At 45.9% G+C, this 27,162-nt stretch overlaps 1 protein-coding gene across 6 annotated transcripts in view; it reads left to right on the top strand.

Moving 5' to 3' along the window:
* Positions 1–909: 909 nt before the first annotated feature.
* The window catches only part of YEATS2 (YEATS domain containing 2), a 47,705-nt gene continuing 21,452 nt past the window's right edge, over positions 910–27,162 (top strand). For 3 of the 6 annotated variants that reach the window (XM_033068423.1, XM_033068422.1, XM_033068427.1), the window contains exons 1-14: positions 910–941; positions 1,686–1,798; positions 4,863–4,960; positions 5,057–5,149; positions 8,184–8,426; positions 10,556–10,671; positions 11,779–11,940; positions 14,450–14,561; positions 16,000–16,044; positions 17,088–17,274; positions 18,948–19,187; positions 21,085–21,243; positions 23,477–23,580; positions 26,027–26,134. In XM_033068423.1, coding sequence (XP_032924314.1) covers positions 1,699–1,798; positions 4,863–4,960; positions 5,057–5,149; positions 8,184–8,426; positions 10,556–10,671; positions 11,779–11,940; positions 14,450–14,561; positions 16,000–16,044; positions 17,088–17,274; positions 18,948–19,187; positions 21,085–21,243; positions 23,477–23,580; positions 26,027–26,134 — 1,767 coding nt within the window. In that variant the 5' untranslated portion in view covers positions 910–941; positions 1,686–1,698. Of the gene's footprint in view, positions 942–1,685; positions 1,799–4,862; positions 4,961–5,056; positions 5,150–8,183; positions 8,427–10,555; positions 10,672–11,778; positions 11,941–14,449; positions 14,562–15,999; positions 16,045–17,087; positions 17,275–18,947; positions 19,188–21,084; positions 21,244–23,476; positions 23,581–26,026; positions 26,135–27,162 lie in introns of those variants that run through there. The other 3 variants (XM_033068424.1, XM_033068425.1, XM_033068426.1) reach the window with 3 other exon arrangements.

Below are 27,162 nucleotides of genomic sequence, written 5' to 3'. Positions count from 1 at the left end.
TTGGAGTCCTTTTCTTTTGTTAATCACAGAATCCATTAGGCTGAAAAGACCTCAGAGATCGAGTCCAACCTATGACTGAACATCACCTTGACAACTAGACCACAGCACTAATTGCCACATTCACTTTTCTTTAAATACCTCCAGGGAACGTGACTCCACCAGCTCCAGGGACAGCCCATTACAATGTCTAATCACCCTTTCTGTGAAGAATTTCTCCCTGCTGTCCAACCTGACCGTCCCCTGGCACAGATAAGCTTATCTTCTCTTATCCTGTCCCTTTTTCCCTGGGAGCAGGGCCCGACCCCCCCTCCCTGACAATCTTACAATGCAGAGCCATAAGATCCCCCCGAGCCCCCTTTTCTCCATCCGGGCTAAACACCCCCAGCTCCCCCAGCCGCTCCTCACCAGACTTGTGCTCCAGCCCCTTCCCAAACTCTATTACCATTCTCCGAACACACTGCAGCACCTCGAAATATCTTCCATATTAAAAAGTCTTCCTCAGATATTTTTACACGTTTAAACACGGTTGTTCCAAGCAGCAAATCAGGATGAAATCACTGCATTCGTCTCTCCGTACAGGAACCCGATGGCGGCGCCCGCCTCGGTTTCCCCGCTGCCCACAGCCTGTGCTCGCCCGTGGCTGGGGCTCCGGGGCTCCAGGGTCCCCCGGCGCGGCCCCGCTCCGCCCTAAGGGAGCCCCCGCCCCGCGCGCCGTGAGGCGGCACCTGCCGGCCCCGCCCCGCCCCCCGCGCGCTGCCCGCCTGCGCGGGCCCGCCCCGGCCGTGACGGGCGGCGCTCGGCCCTGCGCTCATGGCGGCGGCGGCGGCGGGACTGCCCGGCGGGGGCCGGCGCTGAGTGCCCCGGGTGGCGCGGCGAGCGGGGGCGGCCGGTGCAGGCGGCGGGGCGGGGCCGGGCCGGGCCGGGCCGGGCGGCGGAGCGCGGTGAGCGGCGGGGTGGGCGGAGCGCGGGGAAGGAGCGCGGCGGCGGCTTTGTGTGCGCGGCGGGGGAGGGGAGCGGCGCCGCCGCACGTGGGACCGGCCGCGGGCAGCGCTCCGCCCTCGGCGCCCGGGGCGGCACCGACACCGACACCGGCACCGGCACCGCCGACCGCCCACCGCCCCCCGCCACCTCCGCGCCGCCTCACGCCCGCGGGTCGAGCCCCGCCGTGCTCCCGCCTCGGGGGACTCGCTGCCCCCTCACGGCAGGGTCGTGGCTCGGGCTGAGCGGTTCTGGGCGAGGGACAGCCGGTGTGTGACCCCGCAGCGGGGAGCCCCGGGCCGGTGCCGAGGCTCCTGGGCCCGTCCTCCGGCCCCACGCACCCTGGGTGCGCGGCGTTCCCCCTGCCACGGGCGGTGGTGCCGTGTGTGGAGGGAGCCCCGCTCTCCTGGGGTCCCGCCTGACCGCGGTGATTCCCCAGCATGGCTCACGGGGCCCTTTGGCTGCCCTTTGCCAGGGGGCACCCGGGCTCTGCTGAGCCACAGGCGTCAGGAGGCACTTGAAGCTCCTGGGCTGTGCAGAACAGAAGCAGCTCCCGGCTGTGACCCTGTGCCGTGATCACTACCCCCCACCAGAGAGGGGTCCCTGCTCTTTTGGGGGGTGCACCACAGGCGGCCCCATGGTGAGAGGTTGAGGCCTGGCCAGAAGGTCACTGTGGGAAACTTTAATGCTTCTATTTTTCCTCCCAGTGGAGTAGAGATCATGTCTGGGATCAAGAGAGTGATCGCAGAAAAGGACCCCGACTATGAGGAGATCACCATCACACATCCCAACAAGCGGCACAAAGCAGCCGAACAGTCAGGTAGGAGCTGTGGAATTGGAAATTCTGTGAGTGTGCATGCTGTCTGTAAACCAGCCAGCAAAAGGCTGGGGTAGGAGTTAAGGGGCAAAGGAGAGATGTTGAGCAAGGCAGGTAGTGATACCTCTGTGTAGCCAAAGGAAGATGGATCTTACGTGGACTCACTAACTACTGTCTGGGCTATAAAGTAAGGCATGAGGCTGCAGCCTTTGGTGCATGATAGGAGATGGAGCACAAGTTGTCCACAGCCCCAGCACTTTGGTTTCAGTTGCTTCCTAAAGTATTTACAGTCCATCTTCCCCTGCTGAGTTGTGCTCCAGCTTTGTGCATTTGTTCTGGGGCTGAAGTCTGCTTGGGAAAGATTGGCAGGTTGTTTACATTTTGGGGGATAGAGGTCACAGTACAGCATGGGGAGGAGAAAAAAAATCCATGACCCTGCAGGGTGAAAGAGATGCACAATCCTGCAGTACATGGCTGTTGGAAGATGACAAATGTTTGCAAGAGCTGGCAGATGAAGCAGGAAGGAGTTTCTTTGATGAGGTGTAGAAAAGATAATTTTGGGAGAAGGAAGGGGCTTTGAAACATGCAGGAGAGGAGGAAGAGGAGCATGACTGAAGGAAAGGTGGATTAAGAAGTGTAGTGGAGCAAGTAGCCGGCTGAGTAGGTTTACATTTGGCAGGCTTGGATATGCTTGCTTTGGGAGCCAGCCTGTTGGCAGAGTGCCTGGGACAGGTTGCAATCTCTCTGGGCAAATGAGAGTAGAGCTGCTTGCCCCGGGGACAGGGAGTAGGCTAGTGATTTTGGCATAGCACAGCTAGTGAGAGAGGATCGTGATGGGAAGAGCTGACAAACAGGGAGGTGAGAAAACTGAGGCTGGCTGTGGGCTCTGAAAAGGATCCAGGAATAGAGTTGGAGCTGCCAGTTGGAGAGGGACAGAGGATGGCTTCATGGGGGATGTTTTGGAGGATGCTGTACAGCTGGTCAAGTCTCAGGAGACTGAACTCTGGGTTGAATGTGTTGCTGGGCAGGTTCTGTGTGCCACGTGGGGCAGGGGCCCTGCCAGTGGAGGCCCAGTGCAGCTGTGCTGGAGCTGGCCATGTCACCACTCCCAGCTGCCTGCCCTGCCTGGCTTCCAGAAGTCACCACCCTCTCTTCTGGCAGGTTTTTAATCTGCTTCTGAAGCAACTTTTCTGAAGGTCTCGATGATGAGCAGGCAGAGTCTCAGGGCCTTGGAAAACTGTCCTTGCCAAAGTGAACTTTGCTTTCAGGAGATTCCTCCCAAATTGGCTTCTTTCTTCTTTTCCTGGAAGATCTCCAGCTTTTAATAGTAGAATTCCTTAAGTACACAAATTTCACTAACGTGATCTTAATGAGGAACTGTGGTTGACACTAAGCTGAGAAAAATGAATATAAAGTGTGCTTAAAAGCCTCTGTAATACAACCACAAATCCTAAAGTGCTTAAATAGTCATGATGCTGCTGTGGCATGGCGTCAGCCTTGTAAAGAGATGCAGTTGTCCCTCTCTGAACTATACCTCCCATGCTTTCATCTGTTTAGGTTTATTTTAAGTGTATAGCCTTACATGAGAATATTCTCATCATGGTGTTCATGGCTGGAGGTAAATTATATCCTTCTGGTTTTGAAGTTTGCCTTACTCATACAGATTCAACCATAATTGAGTTTCAGTGTAGGCTTGAACTATTTCTGGTCCTAAAATATATATATACACACACAGAAACCTATATATACACACATACACATGCCTGAGTGTATATATGTATGTGGAAAGAAGGAAAATTATTTAGGATACCCCTGTTGCATATAGAGGCATCAGTTGCCTCACTCCTGTTGTAGGTGCCTGATGAGACAGTAAAATTATCTATGCTGTCCTGAAGATGCCAGCAAAGCTTTGACTTGCTTTTCTTTCCCTTCTCCATGATGATATTAGATACCTCTTCAAAAGATATGTATTTTTTAGCAAGACATACACTTCCTCTGAAGCTCAAGCCAAAGTCTTGGTGCTGTTGTCTCCTATTTCATGTAGAAACAATGTGAGATTTTTCCAGGGAAAACCAGACTCTCTTGGTGATCTGCTTTATGGTGGGATCACTCTGTTACTGACACAGGCTGGAGCACCTTTTCCAGGCTTTCTTCTAGAAGTGTAATTTCTGCTTTGCCAGATTCTGACTTAGAATTTGCTAGAAACAGAAGTTGTTTGAAACTCCTAGATGTAATGGAGGTGACTTAAATGAAGGGTGATATTAAAGTCTGCAGTAGGTGTAAACCAAAAAGAATAGTTCTTCTTATGTTTATATATGTCCTAGAAAAATATAATAATAGGCCGATTCCATTCTTAGCCACTAATTTGCTGTAAGGTATTTGCACAGTTTGAAATCCTAAACTACATACTTTCCACCAAGGTCAGTAAACTCCTGCTGAAAGGCTAAATTTTTTTGACTGCTGTGCTGGAAGAGGATTTTGTAAGAGGTGGACCAGCTTTTGGTAATGTAGTTTCCTTTGTGAGTAATAAACAGCTTGTAGGCACTCCAGAGCAGGCTGCACTTCGTGCCAGGGCTGTATAAATATGAGTTTGCTTTATTCTTGCTGTGTGAGGTGGTGTAAATTTCCTGGATGTGGATCTGGCCAAGGAGAGCAGAGGAATGTCTGTGGTGTTCCAGCTCAGTCCAGTGCAGTCGCAGCAGTGACTGTGCTGGGCCAGCACCGTGGAGTTTTCCTTTTACTGTTTACAGCTGTACTGAGGCAGAAATAAACAAACTGGCCCTGTTCTTCCCGTTTTCTGTTATTTGTCATCTCAGACCTAAAAAGGGAAAAATAGCTCTCCACATAAGCCAGCTTTTAAAGATACATGTGGTTTTTGTTAAAGCATCATTTTTTTTTGCAGGAAAATGATCCATCTCTTTATGTGTCTGCGTGTGTGCTGAACTTAACTGTCCTTTCACTCCTTGCTCTGTAGTGATTTCTGATCTTTCTGGTTTCAAATGGAGCCTCCAAAACAGAAATGTAAACACTTCCTCCTTCTTTATTTTCCATGTGTGGCTTTGTACAGCTCGAGATGTTACTGTGCAGAAGATTGAGACTATCATAAAGGAGCAGTTTGCCGTCGAAATGAAGAGTAAAGAACATGAAATTGAAGTTATAGATCAGGTATAAAGGTTTTGTTCTTATAAATACTAAGGTCTTGGTGTTTGGGGCATTGGGGATTGCTGCAGTGCTTATCCCCACTCTGTTTCCTTTCTGCAGCGCCTGATTGAAGCCAGGAGGATGATGGACAAGCTGCGTGCCTGCATTGTGGCTAACTATTACGCCTCTGCTGGTCTCCTCAAAGCTGGAGAGGTAAAAGCTACTTGGGGAATAACAAGACTTCAGGGAATCCTTGAAAAGGAAGAGATGGAGTTCAGTGGCTGTTCAGCTGATGTTTGGTGTTGAGATGTGATTTAGTGAAATAGTGGAATACAAACTGCAGATGGGGTGGCAGTGGGAGAGGAGACCTTTACATCATCTGGTGGGCCTCAGGTGCGTGGCAAAGAGGAGTCTTCAAAAAGCAGTTGCAAAGTTGGTTCAGCAGCCCCTGGTTCTGGTTTCTGAAATACTCTGCATTTTTTTTTTCATCCTCAGTTTTTCTCTGAGAGCACCTTATCTCTCAGACACTGCACAGTTTGTCCTTGCAAAACCTTGAAAAGTGTGGAACATGTTTTCCCATTCCACAGGAGAGTGGCAACAGATGCGCTTAGGGACTTTTCAGGAAAAAAGAAAAATAATAATGATTTCAGGATTTCTTGAGTCTCAGGCAGTGCTGTGAAACCATCTTCCCTTTGCCCTGGCAGTCAGTCTGTTAATGGGTTGGTGAACAGACTGATGGCAGCAGTAAAGCAGGAGATAAATCAAGGAGATATCACAGAGTGATTAAAAATTCACAAGTTTAAAAAACCTCAAACCCTGTTAGTTAAAGCCCAGTTCTGAGCACCCTGCCCTTTAATGACTGCTAATTGCAGGATGTTCATGACTCGTGCAGACTCCCAGATAACACATAGTTCATTACCAGTGTAGGCATTTTCTTACCATCTTTTCAATTCAAGTTGATCTGATTTCCAGTGAATTTTGGAAGCTGTAGATGGGTGCTGTAAACATGGTTTCACTCTAGTCCCATGAGAACTTCTGTTCCAAGTACTTGCTCTCACTGCTACTCCTGGTTTTCCTACTGCGCTTTTCAGAGGAGTTAGAGTGAGGTAAAAACAAAAAGGTTCGGCTTGTTTTTCCTTCTCTGAACTTGAGTTGAGCAACTGGAGTTGGAAAAGGCTGTGCCAGCCTTGGGAGGTTTGGAGATCTCTCTGGCCCCTTTGGTTTTTGTGTAGGCAGCTGAAGAATGCGACCTAAGTTCTAATCTTTTTAAGAGCCTTTATCCATTGTCATCATGCGTCTGCAGAAGCTGTACTGTTCCTTGTTCTTCTTGTTCTGCCATGCAGGGTGTTCACTTTTTCCCCTGGTGATTTTCACACTTCCCAGAAATTATGTGTTTTGTGGTTGTTTTGAGGTCTTCACAAAACTTAGTGGTGCCTCCTTGTTTTATTTAATTTTCCAGTAGTTTTTATGAGTTTATGGATGGTCTAGCTGTATCTTAGGTTACATTTTAAATTTTTTTTCTCTAAGTCCTGATTTCCACACAGGTTAAATTAGTTCTTCCTTTGTTTTGAAATGGTTACTGATTTCAATTTTCTTTGTTGTGTGTTTTTAATTGTGGTTTGTGTATGTTTGACCAGACAGTGAAAGATTGTCTTGTTTCTGCTTCTGGTAGAATAAGAGTCTTCATAGTTAAATTCAGAACTTCTGGGAAGATGATTTGCAAGTTCCTGACCTGTTCTCATAAATATAAACAGTACTCAAACCCAGTGCTGCTGAGTTGTGAAGCTTGGGGTTCCTCATGATTGTGCTTTATTATGATTTCCCACAAATTATTGGACAAGATGTTGGTCATTTTACTTGACTAGAGGTAGAACAAAAGAAGATGTTCTTGGTGTGGGTTTGGCTTGGGCTTTGGGTTTTTTTGGACAGGTTGTGTATGTCCCTGCCCTTGGATAAATGGCTATAATTCTCCCAAGCTGGTAATTGAGGGTTGGTAATTGCTCTGCTTGTGTGTGTAATGGACACTTGGAAAGGAAGTTCTGGAATGGTTCTTTAGAGGCTGAGGTGGGACAATGTTTGTAACTCCTCTCTGGCTACCACTTCTCAAGGACAGTTCTGCTGCTCTGTAGTGATGCTGGTATCTGCCTCCCCCTCAGTCATGTTGGCAGAATTCTAAATCAGGGAACTTAATGTGGATTAAAAATAAAACTGCAAAGGGAGAAACCCAAACAAAAACAGTAACAAAACAAACAAAGCAACAAATAAATCCCAAGTCAGTTTCTTGATTTGTTTTCCTTTGTGACATGCCCCATGAATAATTGTTCCAGCCTGGCTGATGTGGGTAGTTTGGGCAGGGAAGAAGGAGCCTCTTAGAGCTGGTGCTACCTGTAGGAAAAGCTGCCAGTGCCAGTCTGGTGTGAGCCTGTGACTGCAGGAGCTGGAGGGAGGCTGTCAGTGCTCGCTGCTGCACGGGGGGTGTTCCTGCTGCCTTGGTTCATCTTCAAACCCAGGTGACAGGGAGGTCTGGTGCCTGGGTCAACAAATGCCCAGGGGACACTTGTTTTGAGTTGATGGATGTTTTCCTTCTACTTCTGAGGTAAAAAGCAAATGCTAGAGAAAAAGAAGGGCCTTTGTCATGGTAATTAAAAAAAGAAAAAAATATTTAAACACTTGCCTGCCCTGTCCTCCCTCTTGCAGGTTTAGGAGGACCTAAGATTAGCTCCAAGATGTGCATTTTGAGGAAAGTTTGCAGGAATGCCTAAGCACATTATTGTTTATCCCCTGTTAAGCTTTAGGAGCAGACAGGGTGTAGACTGCCTCATAGGTGTTGACAAGGCTGCCAGTGAGTATCAGACTAAAGAGCCTGATGCACTTACCTACCCTGCTTGCCTGCAGGAGCCAGGCAGCTGTGGCCTTCCTGTGTGTGGTGAGACTGGAGATGGCTGCACAGAAAGAGGTTATTTTCCAAGGGGTGTTCTAGGTAGTTGAGGGCAGTCCTCTGTTCCAAAACACAGGTGTGAAGGAACAGATTCAGTTTGGGGTACTGTTTCTGTAGAATCATTTTAAGCTTTTATCTTCTGCATCATCTGTTTTTCCTGCAGGGCAGCTGATTAAATATTTGCTCTTTCTTCATTCATTGACTTTTTCTCTTCTGGCACAGCTTTGGTTTTGTCTGGGCTGTGGGAAATAGTGACCAGATCTCCCTGGGGGAAATAGTGACCAAATCTTCCTGATTTCTTCGTTGCAGGGGACCAGGTCATGCGACACAACAATTCTTAATCACCCTTCAATCAAGAAATTCTTGGAATCTCCCTCGAGGTCTTCATCTCCAGCTAACCAGGGCTCAGACACTCCCTCTGCCAACCACTCTGAGAGTGACTCTCTCTCTCAGCACAATGACTTTCTCCTGGACAAGGACAATGGCAACTTGGACGCCGACGAGCGGCTGACAAACAGCCTGGAGCAGAGACAGAGCAGAAATGCTGGCCGGGTAAAGTAAAACTCGAGTGGTGATCAAGTTGTTGGAGGTGTGTGCTCTGAGGACTCAGTGCTGGCACCAGGAACTCTTCATGTTTTCATCCACCTTGCTGAAGATGTGTTTCTTTCCCTCTCCAACTGCTTGCTCCCACTCCCTCAGCCTGGCTTTGCTGTGAGGCCAACTGAAGTGTCTGTAACGTGGGTACCTCCTCTTACCTCAGTCCTGCCCTAAGCAAGCTCAGCAGGCTCAGGTGGGATCAGCACAGCTCTGCCACCCTCAGCTCTGGGAAGGAGGTGCTTCACAGCCTGAGCTTGGGCTTTGCTGTACAGGAGGGTAGAGCCTGCAGAGGAGAGCAGTGTGTGTCATTCCCAGCTGTGTTTTCAGGAAGTAGTGCTGCTGCCTGCCTCTGGGTGCCCATGGGGACTGCATTGCTTAGAACAGTTGATCCCCTGGAGGGGTTTGGCCTCCTCAGCAGCCTTGTAGTACAAACAGTAGCAATGAGGGTTAGCTCACCCTGGCAGCATGAGTTGGTAGAGCCTGGATGCACAGCTTGGGACTATACAGGAGAGAATTGTTTTTGTTTTGATGGTGCTGCTTGCTGTTGTGCATTACCACCATTTGCTTAACTGAACAGTCTGACCCAAGTAAAAATACGTTCAGTGTTCCCTCCTGCTTTTTTGGGGGTTATTTTTGACCTGGATCCAGACCCTCTCTTTGTGGCTCACTGTGCAGCCACACAAATGCTTCACCTGTTGGCTGCAGGTAGTGCCACTGGGGAGGCTCACTCAGTGTCTGCAGCTGAAATGTGAAATGAGGTGAAACTTCTCAGTTTCCTTTCCATTCCTTTAAGTGCTCAGGCCTGCCAGAGGGGTACAGCGAGGGGTGGGCATATCTCAGTGAATATGGCTGCATTCTGCAGCTGAATAAGTTGTTCTAATACATGGCAGAAAGAGCAGTGATTCTGCCTTCGTTAAGCAGCGTGACACCCTTGGTAGCAGGGCTGCAGTTTGCTGAAACTCTGCCTTGGGTCTGTAGCAGAAGGCAGATGAGCCATACAGGATGTGGACCCACCTGTGTTGTAAACCACCAGACCAACAGAACTTGTTTCTGTGCTGGGGGCATAGATGGATGGAGTAGTTGTATTGCTTGGGGATAGCATGTTGGGACATCTTTAACCAGTGCAGAGGAGGGTGAGGGAGTGATGAGGAACAGGAGCCATCCCAGCCTTCTGTGACTCCTTGTTCCACTTTGAGGCATCCCTGACTTAGCAGAGGAAGGGGAATGGTTCCTCAGTGAATCCAGTGCTTCCCACACTGACCCTCCTCTGATGAGTGCTCAGTGGAGTGCATCCACTGGGCTGCTCTGCTATCCTCATCCTCACTCAAGGATATTCCAGCCAGACACTTCATCCAACAGGGTTGTAGAAAAACCTCTCAGTCCCGTGCAAACGACACTTCTACTTGTGTTGGCACAGTGGGTGGTCAGATCATTGTACTGGGAGTCTTGGCCACTGCTTAATAGCTGGGCTTGTGTTACAGGGTGGCTGGATTTATTGTGCCAAGGTATGGCTGTGGATCTGTGGGTTTACCTGGATGGCAGTCACAGGTTATGGCTGCTCTCCCTGCTCAGATGGAGCTGAATTCCTGCCTCAAACTCAGCCTCAATTCTTCACTGTGAGGCTGCACCAGAGTCCCTCACAGCAGCAGAGACTGGGAATGCTAGAGATTTAGATTTTCAGCCCCCACTCATGGGCTATTGATCTTTGTTCCTGATGAGTAACCAACACAATGACATTCTAGCCGTGCCTGGTTTTATTTCTGATAGTGCAGGGGCAGTACTTTTGAAACCCAGGCTGAAGTCGTGGCTCAGCTCCGTGGGATGTCACACCATGTCTGCTCAGCTAAGCTATGCAGTGTGTTCTTGACCAGAGAGGACAGAATTGTTACATGCCTGAGTTGCCTAAATGTGCCTGGAGAGCAATTTAAGTATTTTTAGGGATGATTCCTTGTTGGTCTTTCATTTATGCAGGTTTTTGTTGTTTTTTAACAACACCACCTTACTTTTCTAGCACCAAACAAAATGATGTTTAAGAGGAATGTTTGGGTTTTTGTTTGCCTTTTTTTTTCTTCCCCTACCCTCAGGACAGTTCGGGTGTTTCAAGCTCTCAAAAACCAGGACAACGAAATGCCGGACTGTCAAATGATGAAACTTCACGACTTTATGTGAAGAAAACGATTGTGGTTGGCAACGTCTCCAAGTTAGTATCCAGAGCCTGAGGGATGGTCCTTTATTTCAGGATTAAATTGAACAGAAAGTTACAATTAGGAGACAAATGAAATCGCTAGGCTGTCACAACATGAGCTTGAATAGTCACTGTACCCAAGGCAGCCCTCCTCTGGTCTCAGCAGGAGTTTTTTTCTGGAAGGAACAGGTGTTTTAGTAGTTATTTTGTTTATTAATTTATATGTGTACAGAGATTTTAAGATCTCTTTCTCTCAAGGGAAGTCTTTCAGCCTTTTTTTATCAGATAGAAGTCCCCTGAAAATTTGGAGAAGCAAATTGTCCTAATTGAGTGTGTTGGCTAATTCAATGTGTCCGTGGGTACAATGTGGGGTTTTCTTAAACAGAAGAAAAACTCCAAGAGAAAATACACCACCAACCACAATGAGGAGAATTGTACAAGTTCAGAACAGCTTTTATTTATATTTAAAAGAAGAAGGCAGGTAAATATGTATAACTTTTGATCTTCAAGGAAATTAGTAAAGAAAGGCATTAGTTTTAGGAAACTGGAATTTCAGGTTTTAGCTCTCCATCCTTGCTCTACTCAAGTCAGTCTTTTGCACAGAATATATCAGACATTTTCTGACAAAGCTAAAGAGACAGATTGCTTCTTGGAGATCTAACTAGGGCTGGACCCAGAATTAAGCATTGACTGAAGTTGCTTAAAAAATTGTAAGAATTGTATTCTTTTGTATTTATAGTAGCAGAGTTGTTGATGTTGTGTTCTGGTGTGGTATTGCTTTCTGATAGCTCAGAATAGGATAGGATAAGGAATTCGATAATGTAGAATGTTAAAATTGTCATAATTAAGAACCAAATGTTTAAATGGGTGAATGTCATATGGCAGCTGTGCGTTAAAGTAGAGGAAATGTGTTAGAAACTGAAGAGTAGATTATGGGACCTGTATCTGTTCCTGGATGAACTGTCAGAGGAAGGACAAACAAGTAGAAATGTTCAGGGGGCGAGGTTCCCACAGGCATTTGAACATCCCCAATTCTTTTGCATAATCTTTCTCAAAATACTTTTTGCAGTATTTGTCTCTTTGGGATTTTTATCTTGTGTTTGTTATTTAATTTTTTGCCAGGTACATTCCCCCTGACAAGAGAGAAGAAAATGATCAGTCAACCCATAAATGGATGGTGTACGTCCGAGGCTCTCGGAGAGAACCCAGCATAAATCATTTCGTCAAGAAAGTTTGGTTCTTCCTCCACCCCAGTTACAAACCTAATGACCTGGTGGAAGTGAGGTAATGAGGAATTATTCCAGTCACTATTCCAGTCTTTGTGCTTACCAGGCTTACAGCGCCAAGTTTGTTAGAAGCCATTCTTACAAAATTAACAGCTTTTTTTCCTGGATTTATACTCCATGTGTGTATTTAACCTCTGGCTTAACTTGGTTTACTCCAAAATAGTAGTAAAAATAAATGAGGGGTTTTATGCAGCAAATGTGCCAAACAGGTTTGGTGGCCTGGGGTTTTTTTTTAGTTTCCTTCTGAGAAAAAGCATTCAGTTGTTGTATTTCATGCTATGCATGTGGGTTGTGCCTCTCCTGTGTGTGTTACATACACTGTCAGCTGCTCAGGTTAGGCTTCTGGTGCTAAACAAAGTGTTTTCTACCACCCTTCTATTCCAGTGTGGAAAAGAGAGCGGAATCCCCAAAAGCTGATTTGCCCATATTTTCAATGCTCCATGTGTGTTCAGGCATGAATATCCCACTCCAAAATATTTCTCCATGGTGTGAGATCAGTGGCATTGGCCTTGTACTTTCAGGACTTTCCCATCAATACAATGATGCTGGTGCTACGGAAACAGGGCAGCTTCTCTGTGCTCTCCCAAACCTCAATTTTCCAGGCTGTGACCCTGGTGGGGGGTAGGTTCTCTGACTGCTGCAGGCAAGTGCCCTGCCTTAGAAATAGTTGGTGCCTTCCCAAAGAAATTACAGTAATTTCACGATTATAAGACACGCCATTTTGACTAAAATTTTGGTCCAAATCCAGAAGTGCAGCTTGTAATCAGGTGCGGCTTGTAATCTTGAAATTACTGTACTCTCCACAGGATGTTCAGCTGCCTCCTGGAGGGAGGAGTGTGGGAAGGGCTGCTTAGGTACAGAATGACAACTTAATTCTGGCAAAATTAAAATACTGAAAGGCAACTCCAGGAAGACTTATCTGAGATAAGAAGTGTTGGTATGCTCAGTAATGTTTCTGAGAACCATGAGCAGGACAAAAGCAAACTGTTGTATTTCTTCTGTAACATATCAAATGACATTTGATTACTGTCTTTTTGTGCCTTTCTCAGTTGTCAGTGCTGGTTGTGTTCTGTTTTAATCCCATGTGGTTAATAGATTTCTGGTGTTGCAGTCCCATTCATCGTAGTGAACATTAATGTTCAGGATTAAAATCGCTTTTAACCTCTTGCATTTTTTTAACCATGTTTTAATTTACATTAACAAGCTGAAATACAGAGTAAAAGTGAATATTACAGATCCTTCTTTTTCAGCTTGGAGAATGACAGTGATTACAGTAATTTCACGAATACAAACCGCAGCAATTTGACAAAAATTTTGGTGGAAACCCGGAAGTGCGACTAATAGTCGGGGGCGGCTAATATGTGAATAATTTTCTGACATTTACAACCCCAGATGTGCCAGCCGGGGCACCTGCCAGTAAAAGCCGGCATTCCGCGATTGTTACAGTGTTACTGTGTTGCCCTGGCTCCCTGCAGGCAGCACGGGGGGCGGGGAGAGAGGCGGGAGAGCTCTCTTCTTCCCTTCTCTGCCGCAGCCCAGGGGAGGAGGGGGGGGGGGCGCCGCCATTGCCGCGGCTCCGGGAGCCGACGGGAGCCCCGCGCAGCCATTGCCACGGCTCGGGGAGGAGGCGGGGTGCTTTGTCCGCGCCCGCCGCCGGCACCACGGGTGCGGGAAAGCTCCGTCCCCACCCGCCGCCGCTGCTGTAGGAGCAGGGGAAGCTCCGTCCCTGCCTGCCACTGCGGGGCAGCGCCGACCCGGGGTGACCGAGCCCAGTGGCAGCGGCGGCCGGCCCCGAGCGGCAGCACCAGGCTGGGCCACCTGGCCCCATCAGCAGCCCCTAGCGGGCCGAGCCTGCACAGCCTTAGCTGAGCCAGTAAGCCCCGCCCTCCCGCGGTTCTGTTACTAATTGCACGCGGGTCCTCGCTGCGAACGACAGAGCGGCTTATATTCGGGTGCGGCTTATCTATGGACAAAAACCGAAATATTTGCCAACACCCAGAGATGCGGCTTATACTCAGTGCGGCTTGTATTCATGAATTTACTGTACCTTTTCCTTGTTGTCCTGTGTTGTTCTGTTGGCATTATATGAAGCATGTGCATTTTTGCTACTAGATAGGGAGCAGTAGGCAGTGATTGCAAAATGCTGCATTGGAAGCTCACCTTGCAGTGAGCTGACTTGAGTTTTTTTAACTAAATATTTTTCATTTGACATAGCACAGCCCTTTTTTTGCTTTCTTTTTTAAAAATACCACACTTGTTTCCCACGTGTCTCATCCAACATTGTTTTACCATTTTTTTCCCTGTCCCCTTGTCTAAAGTGAAAAAGTATGTTTTCAGCTGTCCAAAACCATAAAATTCCCTTTGCTATGATTGCACTCTCTGGTGAATAGCAGACCTGAAGATAGCTTTAGTTGTCAGCTAGAGAAACAGTCTTTGGCTTTCTGAAAAGGAGGGTGGTGAAAGCTGTACCACTTCTGCAATAAAATGTAATCGCTGTTTGTTTCCAGAGAGCCTCCGTTTCACCTGACCAGAAGAGGCTGGGGAGAATTCCCAGTGAGAGTGCAGATACACTTCAAGGATAGCCAGAACAAAAGGATTGATATCATACACAATTTGAAGGTATTGGAACAAAATACTTCAGAGAAAGGCATTTAAATGAGCTCTAGTGGATAATCTAGAAGAGGCTCTGCCTGTGTATGTTCTTTTACCTGTCTGTGTTATGAGTGTCCTGGTGGTTATTTTCACATGAATATTTGAGCTGGAGAATCAAAACAGATCCAGGAAAGCCTCTTACCTTGGCTGTATGGAGCTGATGCAGCAGCTGGAGCTGAGTGCCCAGAGCAGCAGTGTTCACCTGTTTTTCCCTACAGTTTGAGATTTCTGTCATGTTTTCACTGGCTTTAACCTAACAGGGTGCTTCAGGGCTGTCTTTCTGCTAGTAAAGTGGCTGCCATGTCTGTTCTATTCCTTCAGCATGGGCATGAATCAGCTAATGATTATCTTTGTTATTAAAGTGGGCAGGGAGGGCTGAGATTCCCTATTCCCTTTGAAGAGAGCTCCCTTTTCCAACTCATTCACCCCTGCAGCACTCATGATTTCTAGTATGCAGCAGTCCTGGAAAACTAGGCCACTGCTCGTTTTCCTTTTAATTAGTAGTCCCTGGCATTAGTGGATTTAAGTCCTGAGCTGGGTTAGTCTCCTTTTTCTTTGAGCAGTGTTAATTTTATTTGAACTCTGTCTGCATTAATGAATTTCATGCTAAATAAGGTACCTCATTACAACCCTAAGTATAGACAGTAGAGGAGGTTGAAAATATTTCCCTGCATCTTAGGGACATTTAATGCACATGATGAGTGTGGGGAGATGCGACATGGGGACAAATTGTTAACGCTGTGATGGATGGTGAAGGAGGTTCAGCCTGCAGAAGAAAAGGGAGCCAGTCCATGGCACACAGGAGCTCAAATTAGCAAATCTCTGCTGTTCTCACACTGAGCCTGTGGCTGCTGTGAGGGCATAGAGTGAGCTGAGCCCTCTTCTGTGCCTGGCACCCCATGTGCCCCTGAGCTCTGGCACATCCTGCACCTCTCAAACCCAGCTGCTTCTACAGGTGTCTTACAGGTGCCTCTGGCATGTTATGCCTCTTTATCAGCTGATGGTTTGGTGTGAACACTTAATCAAAAACTGTAGTGTAAACACAGCCTTTGAGCTGGTCAGTTGAAACTCAATTATTTCCTTTTATTTACATAAAGAATAATAAAAAAAAGACACTACTTGAGGACTCCTTTTGGATTGAAATATTCCTTCAACAATCTCATTTTCTTCAACTTTTTTGCTCCTTTCCACTTTAGTGTGGACCTTGGGTCATGGCTGAATTTTTTGCACAAGAGAGGGAAGGCACTTACCAGAGCATACAGATTTCTGATCTTATGACCTCAAAATTTTGGATGCACTGCTACTCAACTTGCACAGTTTGAAACTTCTTTCAAAGAATTTGTATTGTAAATTCTAACTAATAAAATGCTTTACCCTGGCTAATATATTGTATTTTGTTTTCCAGCTGGACAGGACCTACACAGGCCTGCAGACACTTGGTGCAGAAACGGTGAGTCAGAGGGTCATGGGATGGATTTGATTCCCTTAATGGTGTTTGAAAAAAAAAGATTCATGGGGCTAGTCACAGAGTCAGACCCATTTGATTTTACAATTTCTAGGATGTAGATTTTGCTCTCTTGTTAATGAAAGGATTATAACACCTTGCCACTAATCATGACAACAGTAGTTTTTTCTCCTTCCTGGTTCAGGGGAGACTGTTTCCAGTTCTTCCTTCATAAAGAACTTGGCTTATAGTGTAGCTTTAAATTTTATTGCTTTATAAAGCTTTTGGTACAAAATGTTTTTATTTGCATTCTGATCTGCTGCAGACCTTACGCATAAACAACTTAAGTTCAAGTGATCACCCAACTATTCTGTTGAAATTTTACAGTATATTAAATACTCCTAAGTTTCTGTATCTGGCAAGATTCATGACTTTAATGGAAAATGAACTCTTGAAATAAATAAATTCATTAATAACCCATAGATGGCTAAAGTTCTAAAGTTTTCTTGATACTGTTTTCCCCTTGCTGTACTGCAGTGAATGGAAATTTTTATGGTGAAATCGCATTTCTTCAGCTTTTCAGTTTGTGGAGAAAACATCAATGTGAAATGTCTACTGTTATTAAAGAACACTTTTGAAGAGTAGATCATGTGGTGTGATTCTCAAGGCCTTACTGGAAAAGGCAGGCTTCAGTTTTGTGCCTGTCTCTACAGGAGTATGAAGTCCTTTCTTTAATGGGTTTCTTAGAGCTGTGCTCCTTAATCCTTCCAGTGTTTGCAGTTCAGATTTCCCCATGGGCCAAGATGTGCTGTTTTGCTGTAGGGATTCAGTGTTGCAAGATTTTTGTCATAGCTCAAGTACTGCTAGATCTTTGGTAGCTGTCCCTGAAAAGGATGGAAATGTTATGTAGAGTTGGGCAAAACAAAGGAAGAGGTATTAAATTAATTATATTAATTTTAGGCATTAAAATAAAAAGGCATAGATGGTGTGGGGTTTTATATCTTTACCTAGCTACCAAATACTAATGTCCTTTCTCCTGTTTTTGAAAGGTAGTGGATGTGGAGCTACACAGACATTCCCTTGGCGAGGAGTATCTCTTCTCCCAGTCTTCAGAGTCTTACCTTTCTGATGTTCCTACATCTTTGTCTCTGCCACTGAGTATCCCAGCACCAGTCAAAGCTTCTTCACCAATTAAGCAGTTGAGGGACTCCAGCCCAGATGCTTCTGTGGACAAAGGTAAAGCAAATAGGTGTCAGTGAAATGCAAGTTCTTGGAACTTTGGCTCTGCTGGACACCTCCTCTTAATTGCTCTTGTGCCTTAAAGGCTGTAGGTGCTGCCTGGTTGTTGCTCACCCCAGATCATATTTTCCTTACTGTGCTCTGAAATGTGATTCAGAAATTGTTATAGATCATTTGGTTTTGGAGTTTGGTTTGGTTTTGTTTGAGTTTTTTTACCTGAAGTTTGTTGAGCAGGCTCTGTTTCACTAAAACATAGTAAGGAACTGCAGATGCAGCTGGAAAAAAGGTGGTTGAATAGCACTTGTAGTTTTGGCTTTGGCAGACTACTTTCAGAGGAGTTTTTAGGTTTCTGAATCTTTTGGGGACTGTGTATACATTTCAGGAACTGATCTAGTGGTGTGTTCAGTTATATATGTTGGTGCCTAACATGAGCTATGGGGGAACAAAAATCCCTATGTTTCTGTAATTACTGTACAGTGGAGAATAGACACTGAAAATGTTTTGTGTGTTTGTCTGAGGGATGATGGCACCTCTGCACATCAGGATCTCCTTTTCCCCACTTCCCTTGAGAGATCAGGAAAGTTAGGATCCATTGCAGTGGGGCAGCAGTTGAGGCCTTGCCATCACTTGGATTGCCTGGAACAGGCAGAGCTGCCCCCTGGGCACACTGCTGGGATTTGTAGTTTGTGCAATGGAGGAAGAGCTGTGCCTCTGGTGGCATTTAGCTTTGTTTTCTGGAACACTTGGTGTCAAGGCTTGCACAACAGACCTTGGTTAACTTGGCTGAGGTACAAGGGTGTGTGTTACACTCTTCAGTGTGAGAAACCTTCTGGACACAGCCACATTGTATTTCAAAATAGTGTCAGATCCTGCATGGTCTGATGCTCTTCTTGATTTATTCCCACACTCCTGTGTTCAAGGAGTGGCTGTAAGCTGGTGCCATGCATGGTTGTGCTTCCTGATAGGTACTGTGGTGCCATTGGTGGTGTTCAGGCTCAGCAAGAAGAATGTCTGTTTTTTAAATGTGGCCACTTCTTGTGGCCAAGAAAGGACAAACACAACCAGATTTTACACACACAGTTTTTTTATTCAAACGGGAGGATTTGTTGCATCTTTAGGTGAGCAGTGCTACAGCCAACAGGAAGGAAGTAAACCTCCCTCCTTTTTACACTGACACGCACTGGCTTCTCAACAGCTCCAGGTTAATTGATCTTCTACACCAAATAAAGTGGATTCCATAGCCCAGGTCAAAAGGCCGTCTCTGCTCTCCTTGAGCTCTTACTCCAAAAATGCACTGCGAGTTTCTTTGCAAATGAGATCCAGCCTTGGTCCTGTGGAGCCCTAACCAGGGACACTTGGAACTAGCAGCAGCTTTTGGTCAGTGGAAGGGCATTCCAAGAAAATGTGTAAGAAGTGACTGATCACCTGCCACAGCTGAACAGGCTGTGCATGACATCATTTTATTCTTCTTGTCCAGCAGATCCCGCAGGCCTGTGCAGGAGCAATCCCCTCCCTCACTTTCTCCCCGTTCAACGCTTCCCACCAGTTGCTTTTCCTTCCTTCAGGAACGTGTTTGTCATGCCTGAGTTATGCTTGTGTAGAGAAGCACAGTAAGGAATCAGATGTGTCAGCCTAAGAAGTATTTCTGTTCTTTTCCCTGTTTTGATCAGGATTCTCTGGGAATGCTGAAACCGAAAGACATGCCGCGTTTTATTCCCTGCCATCCTCGATAGAACGGACTCCCACCAAGTTAGCCACACAGAAAGTTACCTTTGGCTCTCATGGAAATTCAGCCTTTCAACCCATTGCAGCTAGCTGTAAAATAGTGCCTCAAGGTCAGAGTCCAAGCCCTGCAGAGTCACCAGGAAAATCCTTCCAGCCTATCACCATGAGTTGCAAGATTGTATCAGGTGAATGTTAGTTTACTTACGGAGTGCCTCCCCCTGGGAAACCAGTCAACCAGTTGGACTTGTTTTGTGCCTGTCCCTTGGTTTTCTGCCAGTCTTTGAGCATCAGACAGTAGGAAACTCTAGAATAAGGAGCTAAGCACCCTTCTTAATGTTCAATGAAAAAAAAAGTACAAGCATGAAGTGGTTCACAACAGATGAAAAGCAGGATGAGAACTGTTCTCTCCCTGTTCTTGAATGCTTTTAAGTATGAAATAAATAGCCTTGAAATGGACTGCTTCCCACAGAAAGGCCCATACAAAAACACATCCTCCATGTGGAGTATTTTTATGTGGGAAGAAGCCATTCTTCTCCCTCCTGCTTTCGTACAGCTGGGATGGATTGAGAAGAATTTGTTTTGTGATTACTGGGCAAATAATTAGTTTTAACCTTGTAGACTCAAGTAGACCTCTTGTGCTTGCCATGTTGCATCAGATGGAGCAGCTTTGGTCTTTGTCTTCCAAAAGTCAACCTTGTGTTGAATTAAATTGCCAGCTGTGGGCTGCAGTGGGCAATGTGACAGCTCCTGAACCAAACATGGCCAAAGTACTACTTTGCTCATTTTGCTTGTGGTCCCTTCCCTGTCTGTGATGACAGTAACTGGATGATGTTTTACATCACCAAGAATTAATGTACAGCTCACCATTGCCCATGCTGTGCAGCTGCAAGGTGACCTGTTGCAGTTCTTCATTTTCTGGTGTTCAGGGTAGAGAGGATGAAGCACGAGCTATCAGTACATGTGGTTTCTGGTGATTTGCTCCCAGATAATTTTCTTGAAGTGTGTCTGGTCTCTTGTTTTGTTTTTGTTTTGTTTTGGGTTTTTTTTTTTTTAATTAAATTTCAGTATTGTTCCTTGACATCCTCAAACTGTTACTCAGGTTGATTTACACTTGAAACCTGTGCCAAGTGCTTTATTCTTTCTTTATAAGCTCTTCTCTTGATCTTTTCCCAAAGCTTCCTAGAAAGCAGGAGTTACAGGGGCCATCCTATCTTTCCTAAAGTCCTGGTGCTGTTCTTGTTGATCTTTGCTATTTAAATGTTTCCCTGCTAAACATTTTTCCAAGGTTCTTCTCAGCTGTCTGCTGAGAAGGGTCACCCCTTTCAGATTTCAAAGCAGTTTGTAAGACAAGGGGATTTTATTTGATGAGCGTTTATATTGTGTTTTAACTGTCAGTAACTGCCAAGAAAGTAGATTAACAGGCAGGTGAAGCTTGGTGTTTGCTGCTGTCTCCTCTGATCACTTGCTTGCCAATCCTTTTCTCTGAATTTCTTGTCTACCTCTTCATGCAGCTTTTTTCTTCTCTAGTTTCTCTCTCTCCTGGCCATGTTACCCAGAAGCTGCCCATTTTACAGATTGATTTCAAGGGTTTCTGCTGTAGTGATAGCAGTGAAGGGACTTGGGTGTTGCTGCTGCCCCAGGCTGTTCCATGCAGCCTTTTTAGGGGAACTGCTCGGTTCCCACTCTTGCATGCCTGTACCTTGGGCTGCACAAGGGCAGGAGAGCTCAGCCCTCTTTCTCCATCTCCTTGGGTGCACCAGTCTTGGAAGTGAGAATGGCATAGCTGATATCCCTCAGGATTCAGGGGTGGTGGACCAGATGGCTCCTCAAGTTCCCTAGGAACCCTGCTTGTCCTGGTAGGCAGAGCATGTCCAGGGTAGGTATGAGCCATAGCGCTTTATGTGCCTTTCCTTCCTTCTGTCTCCTCTTTCCTTCTCCAAGTCCTGTGACCTCACTCAGGCTGGCAAATGCATCCTCAAAAAGCGTTCCTTTTCTAAGCCATTTTCAGAAGTACTACTATTGCCGTGTTTTTATGTTCTGACAACATTTACAAGCTAGAAGCATTGGACTTTTTTTCTTAAGGTTCTCCAATATCGACCCCTAGTCCATCTCCGCTACCTCGTACCCCAACGTCCACTCCGGTGCACATGAAGCAAGGCTCTGCTAGCTCAGTCCTCAATAACCCCTATCTTATTGTGGACAAGCCTGGACAGACGGTTGGAGCAGCAGCCACAAGCACAGGTGTGTAGTGTGACCACAGAAGGCAGTGACTTAGTCTTACCCCTTCAGGTTTTCCCTTTAAAATGATCAGTGTAACAGCAGCGTTTCAGCCCGTGGAGATGGAAAACTGCTCAGCAGAGAAAGAGGAAGGTACTGGTTTGCGCAGCTGGCCTGTGTGCATGGCTGAGGGTATCTCAGACTTGAGCATTGCTTCCTTTAGGAAACAGCACAGTGTAAAGCCAAACTGAATTCACAGACACCTCTTCAAAGAGAGCCTGTTCTTTTCAGGTGAAAAGGGAAGGGAAGAAAGTGATGTAGACCGTGTTGCACAGATTTAGACAGAAAGAGTGCACAGGTGGTTGGGTGACAGTGTTGGCTTGGCTGTTGCAAAGAGAGGTCACAGTGTCTGGGCAGATCAGTCTTATGTCGCAGTGTGGGACACAGCAGATGTGTTGAAATGCAGAGACCCTGGTTACCAGGAGAGCAGCCGTACTGGGTTTTGTTACTGCTCTCAGCTTCTACCTGGTCCAATTCCAGCTGGTTTGGATTGCTCTTAACGGGATTCCCTCAGTGGTGACAGAAGCCTGGGATCACAGGGAGGGCTGAACTTCAGGACACAGGTGATGGATAGAGGAGTCAGTCAGTAATCTTTGTGTTGGGTGGAGTAAAAGTCCCTCAGAAGTCATTTGTTGTGATATATGGCCAAGAGCTGCTATCTGTTTTAAAACACACTTGTTTGTGTATGTGCATGCTTCTGTGCATCTCAGCAGGATGCCCAGGGCCAAGTGAGGGAGGGCAGCATCCATGGAACACAAACCGTTTGCTGGGCATGGTTGGAAAACACAGAAGTTGTTTTTTTCTAATGCTTCCTCTCTTTATCTGAGGGAACACAGCTGTCAAGTTCATTTTAATGTCATCACAGAGGGGAATTAGTAGGGTAATTGGTAGAAATTGTGTAGCTCAATTTTTTAAAGTATGTTTTGGGGCTTTCTTGGTAACACTGATGCTGTTTTACCAATAGGGTTTGATTAATTGCGTTTTTTTTGATTGGTTGGGGGATTTCTGCCTCTTACTTTCTGTTTCTGCTTTACCTCCAGCCTGACTGTACTCTGCTTAAGTGGTTTATCATGGTTTGGGTAACTTTTGGGTTCTTCTGATAGTGGTTTGTACATGGAGGATAGGATGTGCAGATGCACCAGATTGCTGGGATGTACAAGTGTTAGTGCAGCTATTGTTAAAGTGCAGTTATTGTTAAAGCTGCAGTTTCCCACCACAGTGGAAATGTGCAGAGTGGCCTGGCAGAGGCTGCTTACTGCCTCTCCCTCCCTGTACTCCTGTGCCTCCCCTGTATCCTGCACTAGTCAGATCACATCAGTGGCAGAGCAGAAAATTGATTCCCTTCCCTCCCCAAACGACTTTGTTGTGAGAGACCCTCCTCTCCAGATCCTGTGTGAGGGTGCAGGAGGGTCTGTGGAACTGTCTTCTTGGCAACAGCAGCTGGGCTGGATTGAGCATAATGTGTATTACAGAAAAAGCCACTGGGGCACTTTTGTTGAGGCTGTAGATTGTATTTAAGAAAAGGAGTGAGATCTTACTCTGTGAAAGCCAGCCTTCCCAAAGCCCTTACTCTCAGAAATGGCTGCTCATTTACTTCTAAACTCAGGTGTGGATTGTAGTACAACTGTATGAGACGCTGGTTTTTTGCTTTCATGTATGTAATCCATGGCTTTGGTGTCTCTTGAACAAACAAAACTGCCAAACCAGTCTTGTGCACACACAGATAATGCAGGGTTAAGTTCACCACTGGACCCCCATCCATCTTGGGGACCAGGACAGTGCTGTGGCTCATGTGGCAGTCTGATAATTTTGCAAGAGCATCTGCCACAGATTACTCTATGCCTGCATTCTTTGTTTCTGTTTCTTCCTTTACCTTCCTCACTCTGTCCCTTGCTCTTGTTACTCCTCACTTTGTCTCCCTCTTTTTTTCCTTCCCTCTCCAAGCCTTCCTCCATGCCAGTATCCAAGGCTAGTGTGGGTTCTGGGCAGCAGAGGACTTTGCATCTGCCCTAGTTTTACATACTGCAGGTGGAAATTCGGTGCTGGATCTGTTTTGTGCCCATGGCAGTTCCTGCTGATCTACCTGATGGAGAATGCAGATGAAGTGAAATGCCCTGTTCCTTGGTAGAAGTTTCATGTTTGCAGTGGCCCTGCTCCCAGCCCTCACTCAGCATCTGCTTTATTTCCTGCTGCACAGGGAGCCCTACCAGCAAACTGAGCAGTGTCTGTCAGGCCTCTCACGGGACTGGATCTCCTGTGTCAAAGACCCATGGGAGCAGTTTTGGCACCTCAACTGTCAAGGTAATGGTCTCATTTGGTGTGTATTCCCAGTCTAAACTCCAGCTTTCTATTAAATGGCACTTTTTTAGCCTTAAAAATTCTGCACTTCAGGCAAGTTCCTTGGATTGTCATTTCATGTGAAGGTTTACTGAGTCAAACAGATGGAGCCATAGGAGAACATGGTGGTTATACAAGATGATAGTGTCACTTCACGCAGCTCTAATTAGGCTTACCTACATACCTGTTAAAGGCACTGCTCTTCTATTTCTCTCCAAGTAAATCCACAGAGGGCATAGCTCCCCAAACACTGCTTCCAAAAAAGCTCTTCTGTAGCTGGCTTTGATCTTCTTCACTTTGTTAGTCACAGAGTATGATTAAACCAGAGATGCTTACCTCAAAACCTTCATTCTGTTCATTATTTTTATACAACAGCTGCTCCTGGCAGCCTGAAAATAACTCATGTGGTGGTTTTACAACTGCCTGCATTTAGAAAAAATGTTTACGTAAACAGTGGAGTAACATTCGGATGTGTAAACAAACAGCAGTAAATACAGTTCATGCTTCTGATCTGCAAAGCCCAAAAGGTGCAGAACTGAACTGTCTCACATGAAATCTCTCCCTCATCTTGTGCTAGGGATGATATTTCTGGCAGGGAAGTGGCGTCAGCGAGGCTCTGAAAGCAGCTGGCAGCTGTGCTGCTGGAAACAGGAATGTTTCACTGTCTCCAAGCCTCAGTGTTAAAGCAGGATATGGTGGGGGAAGGCTTGCCAGTCAGTCTGCAGAGAGCAATTCAGATTTGGAACTGAGATGCTTCTATGTCTTCTGGGGAAAAAGTGTTGCAGGCTGTTGTCTGAAGCAGTTAGCTCAGAGTAGCATATTCAGTGTCAGGTGTGCTGCTGGCTAGTCAGATTTTAAAAACTTGTGTGCTTAGATGGATTTCACTTAACTATGTTAAAAATAGTTCATTCTTTATTTTTCACAATTTTTTTAAAAGTTTTCAATAAGTCAAAGTAGGCACACATCATTAGTAACAGCTGAATTCTGTACTTCCAGGGCAACATTAAAAACAGAAGATATTTTTTAAAACCTATAAAAATCGTATTTCTGTAAACAGAAATGTAATTTGATTTGTCTTCTGGTTGATGGAAAAGCTGTAATTTTAGGGTTTCTTTAAGGAGAAGAGTGTGCCTGAAGTTCAGTGGGATATTACAGGTTGTACATAACTCACCACTTTCCATATCTTCAATGTGTGCTAGTTTTCTGTATGTATTTGAATGACTTCAGGCTGTGTTTCTGCAGCCAGCCTCAAATGCAGCTGCTATTGGGAGGACAGGTTGTGCCCCTAACCTTGTCTTCACACCTCCCATTTGCCAGCAGCTATGCAGCTGTGTGGTGACCCAGAGCAGACAACCAACCTGTGTGAAAACTAATGTTCCCAGCCACGTGTGTCACTACAAGGAAGATGCCAGGAGTTGCAGGGACTGATTTCTGCTCATGATCCAACCCAAGGATGGGGCAAATAGTGGTAAAACCATGGCTTTGGGGCTCACATTGATTGTAAAAGAGAGCAATTACACTGTAACAAACTTCCTCAAATTCCCTTGACTACTCTGCTGGCCTCAGACCCAGAAGTGCTAGGTCCGGCTGATGAAATGTTTTTTACTTAATGTCTGTTGTTTCTGCCAAAGGATGAGTTCTGTCTGTGTGCCACTGCATTGTTCCAGTTAGAGGAGAGCACAAACTCCCCTGAGAGAAGAACTTTCCCCTCTGTAACTTGTTTCTTCTTACACTGTCTTCTCTCTCTGAGATTGTGTATAGGATCACAAAATGATTGAGACTGGCAGAGACCTCTGAAGATCAACCACTCCAACTCAAAGCAGGGTCAGATAGAGTAGGTTCCTTGGGAATGTGTCCAGTTGGGTTTTGAGTATCTTCAAGGCTGAAGAGTCCCCAGCCTCTCTGACCAACCCGTTACTACCCTGTTTGGTCACCATCAACAGCAACAAGGTTTTCCTTTTAATTTCCTGTATTTCGATTTGTGCCCATTGACTCTGTCCTTCCATGGGATACTGTTGAGTGTTGTCTGGCTTGACCTTCATTACACCTTCCTAGCAGGTATTTGTATGCATTGATAAGATACCCCCTCAGCCTGTTTGAATTCTAAGTGAAGCACTTGTATATAAAAAATTGATCAGAGAGCATGAGTGGACATTTTTGCCTCTGTATGACATGGTGAGAAACAGTGCTATTGGAGATGTAACTTCCCAACTAAAATTTGCCTTGTGGGTTATATTAGGAAAGTTAGACTCCTTTTACTCAAGTGTTGACTGATTTTTGGAAATGTCTTATTTGCACAGGGGATTTGGCCTGCCCAAATGGTCCATGCTGCCCTTTATTAGCAGTCACTTGTTTGATTTCTTTTGTTGGACGTATCACTGATTTTTGCACCATGTCTTCTTATTTGCAGCAGGAGGATTCTCTTTTTGCCACTATGCCACCCCTTTGTCCCATTGGGAGTCATTCCAAGGTGCAAAGCCCCAAATCGGTCACTGGAGGACTGGGAGCTTTTACAAAGGTATCCCTCCTGACTTTTGTGTTGGGACAGGCAGCCCAGTAGTGTCATTTCATGCTGATTTGTGCCACAAACCATGGAACTTCAGTGCTTGTGAAACTCTTAGTGGAACCAATGTATCTTGCTGCTAAGGGCTCTGTAGCATCTCTCAAAAATGTGTTTTGTTTTCTTTCCCTGTGACTCTGCTGTACCTGGGGTCTTGCTTATCACCTCTTCCATCCTTTCTGGAGGTTTTTTTTGAATCACTACTGTGTTCAGGCTGATATTTTAAAAGCTATTTTTAATGAGATGCAGTGGAAGGAAACAGCAATAGATCTGTCAGGAGCTTCTTAAAAATTCTAACAGTGATTTGTGAATCTCAGATGTTGCTGCTTCTGACTGTGTTTCCTTAAATATTACCACATGGAATATAAAGTTCTTTCTGGCGATGTTAGGAGATCCAAGTAAATGGTGAAGGAATGCTTCATACCAGTTACAGTACCTACAACAATCTAACATGAAAAAAAAACCTGAAAGAGGCTTTTTTTGTGTCACTGCCCTTGGAGATTAGATGTAGGGGAAATGTAAAACATATACACAAGAGAATGTGTGTATGTCAGCTATAATCATTTACAGTATCTACAGCTATTGGTTGTAACATTGCAGGATAGAAATAAAAACCAGGTTCAGAACATGAATTTGAAACTTTAAAGTGTCGTGGCTCCGTGCAGAGATGCAGCATCTGAAGTCAGGTCTGGCCAAGTCCCTTGTCAGGATGAGTGGTACTTGTAACACTACTAGCAGTTGCTGTGGTTCTGTAATTTCCAGGGCCACCTCTGAAATGGGGATTGCTTTGTCACTGAGTCACTTTGTCACACCGCCCCACATGCTGTGTGGGAGCAACCCTCACTTGGAGCCAAGTTGGAGTCCCTGTGGTGGTGAGCACTGTGCTGAGTTCAGTGTGCCTACCCTTCCCTGCAGACAGGCTGCTCCACCAGCAGCCTTCAGTGGTTGGAGGTGATGCATTGGAGTGGCTGCCTAGAACAGAGGCT

The sequence above is a fragment of the Catharus ustulatus genome, chromosome 10, assembly GCF_009819885.2.
Source record: "Catharus ustulatus isolate bCatUst1 chromosome 10, bCatUst1.pri.v2, whole genome shotgun sequence".
Classification (NCBI taxonomy): Eukaryota; Metazoa; Chordata; class Aves; order Passeriformes; family Turdidae; genus Catharus; species Catharus ustulatus.
Note: the sequence above shows the minus strand (reverse complement) of the source record. Positions and strands in the feature narration are given on the sequence as shown.